The sequence below is a fragment of the Exophiala dermatitidis genome, assembly GCF_000230625.1.
Source record: "Exophiala dermatitidis NIH/UT8656 unplaced genomic scaffold supercont1.2, whole genome shotgun sequence".
Taxonomy (NCBI): Eukaryota; Fungi; Ascomycota; class Eurotiomycetes; order Chaetothyriales; family Herpotrichiellaceae; genus Exophiala; species Exophiala dermatitidis.
The window spans coordinates 1,214,453-1,226,551 of record NW_008751647.1 but is presented as its reverse complement, the minus strand read 5'-3'; the positions used below and the strand labels follow the sequence as shown (position 1 = coordinate 1,226,551).

The following is a 12,099-nucleotide window of genomic DNA, read 5'->3' as shown; positions in this document are numbered from 1 at the left end:
TCGGGCCCCCTAATTGCTCGAAAGGGTTCCTGTGTCCAAGACTCCTCAATCATGCTTACCAGCAACATCCTCAACTTCAACCCCAAGGGAGTTCCTCTTCTCGTCCACAGCACGGGCATGGTGGACAGTTCCCTCCAGACCCATTTCAGTGGCAAGGGTTAATCCCTTGGTTGTGGCGGCGCCTCCACCGAGAATCGCCTGATCTCCGTCGAAATGCTTCGCCATTTCCTCGAGAGCCGTGTTGCGCGTTTCGATGTAGAAGAACCACACGACCACGAGTTCCACGCCGAGCCAGACACAGTAGCTTTATGAATGTCAACAGATGCTCGCGGGGCGGTGATGCGGGTATTGCACTTACAAGATGTAGTATTTCCAATGAATATTCTTCAGAGCAATAGGGTTGATCCATTGGTTGAAGAAGAGCGCCACATCGACCATGAGGAACATGACAGTCAAGCCCTTGGCGCGGATTCTGTACGGCAAGATCTCGACAGTGTAGCTCACAAGCATGCCGGACCATGCGATGTTGTAGAAAAAGTAATAGATGTAGATGAAGCTATGACATGTCAGTAGGGGCGACAGGAGACAGACGACTCATTGTGCGTGGACTTACCCAACTACAGCCTTTGCAGCCCCTTTTGATTTGGTCATAGAGTACCTTGCCGAGCAGATCGTCCAGACAATGAAAGACATAAGCATGCCGGCTGTCGAGACAAGGAACAACTTGCGTCGACCGACTTTGTCGACAAGGAAGCAGCAACTGAGAGCAATGATGAAATTGAAGATATTGAGGACCTGAACACGGAGTCAGCGACATTGTTGGGGCTGCCTCGAGAATGACCGGTACTTACGCCATTGATCAAATTCTGCGTCAAACTATCCGTATAGCCGATGGAATCGAGTACCTACATCATCGGTCAGTAAAAGCCAGGAGAGGGGTCGTTCGGAGGGGTCAAGGACGTACCTGATTGATATAGTATGAGACAAGCCCGTTGCCCGACCATTGGGAGAAGAGACCAGCAGACAATAAGATGAGCAATCTGCGGCGGTTGCCCTTCGTTTTGATCAATTCCAACCACGAGTCCGATTCAGCCTCCTTTTCGAGTCGGATGGTGTCACGGATTTCCACATATTCCAGCTGCACGAGCTCGTCATTGACGTTTCCATTGGCGTGGACCTTGCCGAGAATCTCCAGAGCCTTCTCTTCTTTGCCGTGTGCAATGTACCATCGAGGAGACTCAGGGACAAAATAGAGGAAGCAAATCTGAACCAGAGAAGGCAACGCCTGCACAATTGTTGGAATGCGCCACGACCAGTTGTTCTGGATGTGATCCGTGCCGTAGGTCAGCCAGGCCGCAACGATCGACCCTGCATACCAGGTGGTGTTGTAAATGGTCGTGAAGATGGCTCGGTGTTGTGGGTGGACCAATTCGGTGATGAGGAGCGGCGAGGCTCCGTGTGCAATGGCCACTCCAAAACCGATCAGGAATCTGGCGCCCAGGAACATGCCATAGTTGGCTGAGATGCCCTGTATGATGACACCGACCAACATGATGCAGCATCCGATGAAGATTCCCATTCGGCGGCCTATAAGATCGGCCGTGTACGGCACGAATGGGATAGCACATAGCGAACCAAGGGGCATAATGGCACTCAATATCCCAAGCCTGCTGCCCTGGGGATGACCGAAATGGTCTTTCCAGGCAGGAAGAGACTGCAGACCGTTCATCATGGACCCGTCATAACTGTTGGCACGCAGTCAGAGCCTATCCTTCCCGCCTCGTCGTGGATCTCGTGGGTGCTTAGTACTTACCCATTGGTGGCACTAGTGAGCACCACGAACATGAGAATGATATAGGTCTTCCTCAGCGCCGGGTCCTTGTACCATGTCACCTTCGGGAACTGGCGACCAGCCAGCTCGAAGTAGCCTTTGCCCATCGTGATGCTAAGTCCCGGGCAGTGCTGGTGGTGAAATTTAATTGTAACTTCCCTCTCTCAGTCAGGGGTTGAGATCTGCAATCGAGGGCAGCTTTCCCAAATATGCTGATGAAAGGAGGAGAGAAACGAGTCTCGCAGAAGGAAGTGGAGCTCTTTATACAGCATGGTTTCCATCGTGCCGTAGTATCTGAGCCTGATTATCTGGCGATGCTACCGCAGTTGTTCAGGTTAGCGTTCAAGAAAGATGGCCGCTCCCAAATATCCTGATGAGTACTCGCAACCCAGCCAATGAAGGAGGACGCTAATACCCGATCATGCGCCGTAGTCGAACCTGCAACAACCGGGATTGGAGAGACCGGGTGAAGCGAGAGACTGGATGAGAGCCCATCGTAGAGGTGGACCTCTCCCGCTCCAGATCTTCCTAAGTAGCGTGCCCTTAGAAGGGCTTGCATCAATGTGACAGCCCTGCTGCAGAGCACGAACTGACTGTAAAGCGTCAGCAGGGGAGTTTTGCCGGAGAGTCTATCGCCATTTGCTGGTTGCTGGTCATGTCAGAATAGCAAGTCTGGGGAGTTGTGGAGGGAAAGGAGAAAGTGTGGGAGAAGTGGACGAAGGCCGGATTCGGCGGTGGATGTGGCAGCATTGACCCACACCGGACCCCCTTGTTCAGTTTCCCAAAAGAAGACCGGGCCACGATTTGACCATCTGTTGATCGTACAACTACCTACCCTGGTCAACCCATATTATCCTATTACCCGGAGAAGCTCCCTTGCCGCTAACTTGAGTGCTCTCTTGATTGCAGTAATCGTTGCGCATACATACGGTCGATTGGGATATGTACCCATTCGGTTAGACTGGCTCCCCGGACCAGTTGTCCAGGTGACTATGCCATATCGTGCCCGCACGAATGCTTCGTGGGAGAGTGACCAGAGTCTGAGGGGGCAAGGCTGTGAATCCTTGAATATCAGCCGCACCTGGGAGGGCCCTCCGATCTGCCATGTTTCCGAAAAGCCTGATCTCGAACGGGCCCTTGCAGACCCATCTGCAGCAATGCAAGGATGCATATATCCCAGGCTCGCGGTCGCCCAGTTTGGAAGGTCCTTATATCGACCCTCGTCAGCAACACAATATGTCCACCAGGTCATATGGATTGCAGGCCTCCGGTTGATATATGCAATCGAAGGCAGTAGGTCGCTTCGATGAAGCATGAAGGATGTCTCAGAGATCTACTAGCATCACCGAGAAGCAAGAGGCACCTTCCCAATGGTCTTTGGTAATGATGATGAGGTTGGGAATCGTTTCTGAAATCATTTTGCCGGTGCAGTATATATGAAGCCATAGGTTGAGCACTGAACATTGTGATTTCGCTTTGTAGCTCCAGCGTAGGACGCATTCTTTTCTTCCTGGCCTTGTGCAGTCTCCGCTTTCCCAAGTCGCCATGCATCTATATCCCATCCTCGGTATTGTCTCTTCGCTGTTCACAACTCTTGTGGTCGCGAATCCTGTGAAGTCAGCATGGCCGTCAGAGGGCAATGGGGCGCATCCCTTTTCGAACAGCACAACCACGTCAATAGGCCCAGCCAGGCCAACATCATCGTCAGCAGCAGCACCGCCACCGTCGTGTACAGCATATTTTGAGCCCACGGCGCCTCCATATCTGAATGACCTTGCGAAGGCGGCCGGCAAACTATGGTTCGGTAGCGCAACAGATCAGCCTGTATGTGTAGAGATTCCAATTAGCTTGAACACTGCCTAATCATGGACGTAGGGCTCTGGAGAGGACGAGAACATATTGTACCAGACGATCTTGAACAACACCAACATCTTTGGCCAAATCACCCCAGCCAACTACATGAAGTTCTTTGCCACCGAGCCTGAACAAGGTGTCTTCAACTTCACAGGCGGGCAGGTGGATGTCGACATTGCCAAAGATCATGGCAAATATCTGCGATGTCACAACCTTGTGTGGGTTTCGCAGCTCAGCGAATGGGTCGTCAATGGCACCTGGACCCCCGATACTTTGACCGCAGTTATGGAGAACCACATCAAGACTTTGATCACTCACTGGCAGGACGTGTGTTATTCTTGGGACGTTGTGAATGAGGCACTCGCCTCCAATGGGAGCTTTGCTTCCAGCATCTGGGTAAGCATGACAGAATCCTGTTGAAAACTCAACGAGGCTGACAAAAGGATAGTACGACACAATCGGCCCAGAGTACTTTTTCCTTGCCTACCAGTTCGCTCAGGAAGCGGTTGAGGCGACTGGTAAAGACATCAAGCTGTACTATAACGATTATGGCATCGAAGACACTGGAAATAAGACGCAGGCCTTGTATGGCCTGATCGGAGAGCTGAAGTCTCGAGGCATCCGGATCGACGGGGTGGGCCTCGAATCTCACTTCAGCGTTGGCGAAACCCCCAGCCTGGCAGATCAAGTCGCGGCTAAACAAGGCTACATTGACCTTGGGCTTGAGGTCGCAGTCACAGAACTGGACGTCCGATTTGTCGAGGCCAATGCCACCAATGCCACCGGGTTTGCGATCCAGGCCCAAAACTATTACGACTCAGTCTCCAGCTGCGTCCAAGTTGATGGCTGTGTGGGCGTCACAGTGTGGGATTTCGACGATCAGTACTCTTGGATCCCGTCCTCATTTCCAGGCCAGGGAGCGGCGGACCTTTACAATGCGGATTTTACCCGGAAGCCTGCATATTATGCGGTGGCAGAGGCTTTGCAGAGTGTTCCGTGCTCAGTCTGTTCGGCGTAGACGGTGGGATTTGGTCGACGTTCCCGCCAGCGAGTCTACTGGGACTGGAGACATCATTGACCTGTAGCACACTGCTTGACATCGCAGAGGTGCTCCACATAGGAGGCTCGATATGCCGACTCAAATAGAATGAAATGCAAGGCACTGTCTGGTGCGTTCCTTTACACCCGATCCAGGGACAGCTCTCTCCAGTTGTCGCGTAAAAGGCTAGGCAGAATTGGTCGCAATACACTAGTCTTCGCGCACGACTCGACAAGGTGTATAGCAGCCCAGCGGTTTATGCCGTCGACTACTTTTCGCCAGAGCAGGGTCGGCTTGTCGAAAAGTTGCGGCCGCCGATGATCGAGACAAGCCGAGGTTCTACCGGAGACTGAACCCGGGGCCTTTGGGGCGATGGATGGGTCCAATTTGTGAAGCTTGCAAGAGAAAGCTTATGTGGCGTCAGACCACTGTGGTAAACACCAGCAATGATGGATAATCCCAAATGATACTTCCGAAGATTAGCCCTTGTGGACATTGTATACGGCAGACAGCGGCTTTCGGAATATCAACAAGTGGATTTAAGCTGCGGTATTCGATCGATCGGCAACAGCTGACTTTTTAAATAATATCGCAGGAAGGATTGATGCGCCACCATTTATGCGTACAGCAGGCTCGGAAGACCCTCACTTCTGGAAGAGGTCCCAGCAAGGGAATTGTCGTGTCCGAGATTGAATGGATCATGAACATAGTTCGCAGATTGCATGCCTCACTTCCTGAGGACTCAGACAGTCGTATATCGCTCGAGTTGTAACGGAGTAGTCCTGATAACAGAAGTATGTTCACCGAAAGTCATGGTAACACAATATTCGTGGCAACATTGCCGAAAAACGCCATTTCCATCATTATAAAACTTCGTGCTGCTTCCCCTAATGCGGAGAGGGGCTTGCAGTACATGAGCTTTGGTAGCTGACCGTTGTTCGGGACGGATCGAGGTGCTCTTGGAGCCATCTTCAGGAACGAGGTCTTCTCTACTCAAGCGGTCTCCAACATATTCGACTATGCATCAGATGTTCCTGTTGGGTTATTGTATTTCACTCCTGGGATGATTTCAGCGAACGTGGAATGGGCCAACCGCTGCCATGATTTGGAGTCTAAATCTTGCCGCTGGTAAGTGTGTCTGTCATCCGCTCGACGCCTCAGTTTCCAGATCTGTAGTTGCAAAGAGCAACTATCTTCACCTTGGTAAAATCTCGGAAGGAATTATCTGATGCAGGGGATCGCAGCACGCTCCGCGGACATTCGGAGCAAGTTGGCGGGAAATGGCTTTTGCCCAGTGGCCGCTTCTTGCACCCTGAGCCGACGGGCAAGACAATTCGGTTTCAGCTAGAGTGTAGCCCTGATGTCTGGCATTTTGAGAATATCTCGCTTGAGCATCCTGGGGTTACCTGGAGATACCTGTGGCACGGGTGTGCAAGATTGGCTCTTCGGGTCTTGTCGTTCAAGCGGTCGACCTGGGACCTCAACAGGGGTTGCTACGACAGCAAAGGTAGGGAGAACAATTGGGTTCTGACCATGACCTCTCATATGCAGACGGGCATGACCTGCTTGCTTCTGATGCAATTTCTTCCGCAGGAAGACATCTGCCCGGCAGTGAAGGCTACATTATGCCTCATGAATGTCGATTTCTGATGATAGTGGTGATATCAAGACTTCTCAAGCCAGTATGCCTCAGACGCCAGAGACTGCAAGAGCACAATGCTGCAGGTCAGGCACCGGCTGCTTGCGTCCCAGCCATTGCTGCCGAGCAATGCCACACCCATTGCCCGTGTCTGAGACACAGTTGTGGCTGTTAGCTGTCTCTCGCTTCCACGTCCGAGGGAGAGGATCCGGACATCTCTAACCTCGGTTGAGATACTCAGGTCGCAGTACAGCAGGGGATATTTGCAAACCCTGTGGCATACAGTTGCAGTAGCATCTCAGTAATTCGCCCTTTCACGCAGCTTCAGCCTGAAAGCCCATCTCGACTTCTGCTGAGAAGTCGGGCAGAACCTCCAAAGTACTGCGGTCTTGACAAGCCACCGATGCAACACACATGATAAAAGACAAGGTGATGAGTTGGCGGCGGTAGACAATGTGCTTGGCTCACGCGGGAAAAAGAGAAAGACGGAGGCCAGTGGCTGGTTTCCCGATCGGGGAAAGCGGCCGAGCACAGTATCTCTATTGCAACCACCTACAACACTTGCCAGTCCACTGGCAACTTGATGAACCCTGATCAACTTCTTCACACATTATTATTAGGCTATTTAGTGTCACCCCTGTCCAACTCCTCCAGAACCGCATGGACTCAGATTGCGGACGGTCGGTGTGATTGTCGAACTCCCTTCAACCGCTGTGATCATGCGCATGTCACATTGTTCTGGAAGGCCAGAGACCACCCAGCGGCAAAATGGCTACCACCCGCTGCTGGGTCAAGCGCTAAGTTGTTAATGATGATGGTTGTCTCTCTCTGCATTATGTCAATGACTGATGACTCGATCACTGATACTCCGCATTCTGTTGCTCGAGAGCCTGGTTGTACGAGAGCGCAGGACAACGTCCTTCCTGACTAGGTAACTGAATCTGGCAAATCTCAAACGATGGCCAGATCTGCATCCGAACGCTGGGGGATCATTGATGAGAGTATGTTGAATAGAGCCACATGGCGTATGCCAATCGACGTGGCCGAGCAGAGTATGTTAATGGTAAGGACGCCAACCGTCTCGCAATTCGATTGTGTGTGCTTGTGAGCTTTGCTTTTTCTTGTTATTGCTGATACGGTCTCGAGTGGCACTGGATGTCTGTGAATATGCCTTCTCCGCGTTGGATACTGTTGCCTTCCGCCATACTAATCACAGCTGCATTCAGTCACCCTTTCGGGACTACTCAGGCATCCGGTGTGGCTACATCGAATGCCAATAGCTCCTTGACCTTCGTTTACCAAAACAACCTAAACGCCTCAGACGACAGGAACCATGTGGGCGCAATCCTTCTCGATCCCATGACCTCCAGCGCTGCTGTAGAGGCATGCGGAGCTCTTAGTGAGACACTTCTCTCCCAAACGACCATCCAGAACTACAGCTCCGATTTCTCGTCTGCGTTGGCATACCTGGCTTTCTCTGGCAAAACCTCATCGGACCAAGCATATCACATCTCAGGGGGTACATTACACGTATCTGTTCAACAATCCCAAGGATCTCTCTCGTTTGAGCAATCAGCGGACCGCGATCCGAAGCTTCCTGTCCTGTGCACGCAGTCGACCAATGCGAACGAGCCTCCAAACTCGACTGCCAGCGTCTCGAATGAGCTCGCGGTAGCCGCAGCCGGCAATGTTTATGTGGGCTATCGGAACCAAAAGTCGTTCAGGTTTCTTGGAATCAGGTATGCCGACCCTCCCACAAGGTTCCAGTACTCCCACCTGTATTCTGGCACCGGCCAGACGGCGAATGCCACGACATATGGCTCCCAATGCACACAAGTCGGCGGAGGCAGCGAGGACTGCCTGTTCCTCAACATTCAAACGCCTTTCATCCCTAAAGCCGGGTCGAACACGCCGCAAGCCCTGCGACCTGTGCTGTTCTGGATTCACGGTGGTGGTTTCACCGGCGGGACGGGCGCAGACCCGCTCAGCGACGGTGGGAATCTCGCCTCTCGAGAAGACATTGTCGTCGTGACCATCAACTACCGGCTGTCGACGCTCGGCTTCCTCGCGATTCCAGGCACGGACATCAAGGGCAACTTTGGGATCGGCGATCAGATTGTCGCATTGCAGTGGACCGTGAACAATATTGCCAAGTTTGGAGGAGATCCGAAGAGAATCACCATCATGGGCGAGAGTGCGGGAGCAGGCTCGGTCCGTACGCTGCTAGGCAGTCCGCCTGCCAAGGATTTGTTTCAGGGCGCAGTGGCCATGTCGAACCTAGGAGGCGGCGTCGACCTAGGACTCAAGGGTAACTACGGCACGACCTACTCGTCATACTATACCATCAATGAATCGTATACCGTGGCCGGGCCTCAGATATTCAACGGATCGAACTGTACACAGCAGCAGTTGAGCGACCAGATCACCTGTCTTGGGCAAGTGAACGCCAGTGCGTTGGTCTCGCTCAACACAGTGGCACGATACGTGGTGCAGGACGGGACGATCGTGACCACCCCAGAGCTAGACGTGGTCAACAGAAACAGCAGTTCTGCCGCGTACGTGCCCATCATCTTCGGTGTCGCAGCCAACGATGGAGCCTCGTTCTCAACGATTTCTCCCACGCCCGTACAGAACGAGACACAAGGCCTCACGGTCGGACTGGGGATCAATGCCTCGTATGCCCAGGCGATCATTGAGTCCGGATTGTTCCCGTACTACGACACGGGCAACAAGACCCTGGACGCGTTCAATGTCACGCAGCGCGTTGCGACCGACAACACTTTCCGCTGTGTCGACCAGGCCACCGTCTACGCTGGCGCCGTGTCGGGCGCCTTCCCAGCCGTGTATTACTATCAGTTCGAGCGGACCATCAACGGATACAATCCGGAAAATGTGCCCAGCGCCGGCCCCGTCACGCGAGGATACCCTCATGGCAACCCGAATCTGCCGTATTTCAGGCTCCACGGGGCCGACATGGCCTGGCTGTTTGGCAACTTCTATGGGCCCCTCCGAGATGCTAATGACTTGTACTCGGTCCAACTTGTCAGTGGGTACTTTGCCGAATTTGTCAGGAGTGGTCAACCGAACCCTTCGAATGCATATCTCCAAGCAAGGGTTTATAACAAGACCTTGCAGGGAGTTGAAGAGTCCGGCCCATGGGACAAGGTATCGGGCACCTCCGGTCCGATTAAACACCTCGACTATCCTGCCGTGTCGGGCACGTTTGTCGATGTGCCCCAGTGCGCGTGGTTGAATTACAGCCTCAGCTATTATTTGGACCAGGCGAGGTAAATGAAGGTAGTAGCATGAGCTGTTACTACTTGTCTAATGGCAGGGTCAGACTTTGGGAGTAGCTTGGTTGAGTAGCTCTTTCAGAGTTGGGAATTTTACGGTGCTAGCAGATAGTCACCAAAAGCAACATACCTACAGATGAGGAGCTGTCCATACTGCAGCTCTTTAACCGAAGCATAAGAACAGAACGAGCCCTTGGGTCACCACTGGCAAACCAATATTTATAGTAGCGGGTAAAGTGTTGTTATTAGTCGTTCCGCAAAGGACACAGACTGGCTATTCCCCCACGGTCTTCACTCGCTAACAGAGATAGCCTATAGTTAGCACACAGGAGTACATTTTTGCAGCAGCGATATAAGTAAGCCATAGCGAGTCTTTAGCCGAATTGTCATCTCGCCGTTCGATATCCATGGCGCTCTAGGCTGTTAATGCGAAATAAGACTGTTCCCCCCAAAAGTTGTCGATTTCCACGAGTATGTAAAGGATCAGTCTTCTGCGCCCTCAGCAGAATTGCTAGTCCCACATAACAGGACGCAGAAACGGGCGTTCAGCTTTTCAAAACAGAGAACCAGCTACGGGAGCAGACTGAGATTGACAGAAAGTGAGGTGTCCACCATTCTCCGCTTTCCAACAGACAGCCATGACTTCCCACGAGGGGGAAAATGTGATCAAACCACAATACCTTCGAAGGACGAAGCTCTCGTTGATGTGCTCATCCTTGAGCAGTAATTTTGCATTCTTCGGAAAAAGGGCCTATCACCGGTGAAGGTGGCTGTCAGGATCAGATTTTCGCCTCAGGTTGGTGAACAGGGAACACGCCCCAGATGAGAGCCTCCTGTCATTGACCCCTGAAATGAAGGAGCGGAAAAAGTCAAGGGAGTGCGCGTCTGAAGACGATCCTTCCGCCAAATTCGCCAGGGGAAGTTTTCAAAGGGTCGCTTGATGGGCCTCCCCAGAGCAAGCTAGGTTTGCCAACGGCGAAAACGCTCCTGAAGCCGCCTTGCCAGGAGCCTGGCGAGGGCTGTGGACACGATTCAGCACAACCTGAGCCTTGCGGAAGGGCTATCACCGAGTAATCTTCGGCATGATCGACCAAGCGAGTGATGAAGCTTGCATCGGTGATTTTTCGAGTCTACCACCGCGGTCCTTTACGAGGTTGCGGCCTTGTTCTGGTTAGTAGAGGTGGCGAGGATCTGCCGAAGGCTTCCACTGCCCTGGAAGGTGAGAGGAGGAAAAGCGAAGTGCTTCCGGCCTTAATGACCTGGTTATCCTCGTTACCGCTCAGGGTCTCGGCGCTCGAGCAGGGACCGAGTATCGGTCGTCGAAATTGGGAGAGACAAGAAAACTGGACAAGAGCATTTGATGCGGACAAAGGGATGCTTTAGAGGACAGGGGAGCAGACGTTACGACGTTACGGTCATGATGTCGTAGTGATTGTGATCTGTCTGCTGCCTGTTGATTGTGTGGTGGAGGGATGTGGAAGCACTGGCATGGGGGAGTGGACACGGCAAATCAAGCCTGCGTCTACACTCTAGGGGCTACTTTTGACTGCATTGCCTCCCCACAAGCACCCCTGGCACAGGCTCCCTAGGCCTCCCAAGCCCGGAGCAAGCCACTCACTGCAGGATGCAAGTGGCAGAGAACAGAAATTCCCCGGCGGCAACCCAGTTTCCCCATACAACTTGCGCGATACCTACTAGTCCAACTGAACTGAAAGTGGCTGGCCTCACTGCAGCTTCATCAGCGACATGGACTTCGCAGACATACAATGCAATGCTGTGATGGAATGGAATGCATCGGCAACGATTTCAACGAAAGTATCACAACACTGGCACTGCGATGCAACATGCTACTGCTCGGTGCCGGGCGATCGTGATTTCGGCTCATCATTACAGCCCCTACATACTACCCCAGACCGGGGCCATCTTGAACACCCCCCGCCCATATTCTCACTCTCAACCTGCCAATAAGGGGCCATCACAATTTGTCGAATCCTTGCCAGACACACGTGTATGCGGTGTGGCAACGAGTTCATGACTGCGAGCGCCAATTGGACATCTTCACCCTTGGTCGGTGAGCGACACCGTCCACTGCATCAGACGGAGGTACCTGCTCCATCTTGCCTGGCAAGTTTTCCAGAAGCCTGAGGAGCCCTGCATGGTCTACAGTTGTCGTAGTCAAATGCGTTGATTCACCGGCCTCGCTCTCCGCCGACACCACCACCGCCTCGGCCTCGTTATCCCTACAAGCAAAGCCCTATAGTAGGTCAGGGAGGTCTACAACATTGTACTGTACTAGCACTGTGGAGGGGGCAGGGCATATCCTCCGGCTTTCTGGTCCAGGCGTTCGACTTCCGCGTGTCGCTTACGGCGTTCCCCAGTTTGTCCATGCGCCAGATGACAGATGCCCGTGTACTAGGTCGCTAGCTACCTGGTAGCCAACTGT

At 52.8% G+C, this 12,099-nt stretch overlaps 4 protein-coding genes across 4 annotated transcripts; 3 read left to right on the top strand and 1 right to left on the bottom strand.

Annotated features, from left to right (window-relative positions):
• Positions 1-45: 45 nt before the first annotated feature.
• HMPREF1120_01943 (MFS transporter, SP family, sugar:H+ symporter) lies at positions 46-1,938 on the bottom strand (the record flags this gene model as incomplete). The annotated part of the gene is made up of 6 exons (XM_009155972.1): positions 46-304; positions 359-556; positions 614-795; positions 852-905; positions 965-1,745; positions 1,814-1,938. 6 exons carry the CDS (start codon positions 1,936-1,938, stop codon positions 46-48), a joined length of 1,599 nt encoding a protein of 532 aa, XP_009154220.1.
• A 1,438-nt stretch (positions 1,939-3,376) lies between these two features.
• On the top strand, positions 3,377-4,703 carry HMPREF1120_01942 (glycosyl hydrolase family 10; the record flags this gene model as incomplete). Its single annotated transcript, XM_009155971.1, has 3 exons — positions 3,377-3,655; positions 3,707-4,081; positions 4,134-4,703. The coding sequence occupies 3 exons, from the start codon at positions 3,377-3,379 to the stop codon at positions 4,701-4,703; spliced, it is 1,224 nt and encodes a 407-aa protein (XP_009154219.1).
• A 523-nt stretch (positions 4,704-5,226) lies between these two features.
• HMPREF1120_01941 (uncharacterized protein) lies at positions 5,227-6,390 on the top strand. The gene is made up of 2 exons (XM_009155970.1): positions 5,227-5,852; positions 5,969-6,390. Exons 1-2 carry the CDS (start codon positions 5,788-5,790, stop codon positions 6,372-6,374), a joined length of 471 nt encoding a protein of 156 aa, XP_009154218.1. The 5' UTR covers positions 5,227-5,787; the 3' UTR covers positions 6,375-6,390.
• Positions 6,391-7,530: 1,140 nt separating this feature from the next.
• On the top strand, positions 7,531-9,654 carry HMPREF1120_01940 (esterase/lipase; the record flags this gene model as incomplete). The annotated part of the gene is made up of 1 exon (XM_009155969.1): positions 7,531-9,654. The coding sequence occupies one exon, from the start codon at positions 7,531-7,533 to the stop codon at positions 9,652-9,654; it is 2,124 nt and encodes a 707-aa protein (XP_009154217.1).
• Between the last annotated feature and the right edge of the window lie 2,445 nt (positions 9,655-12,099).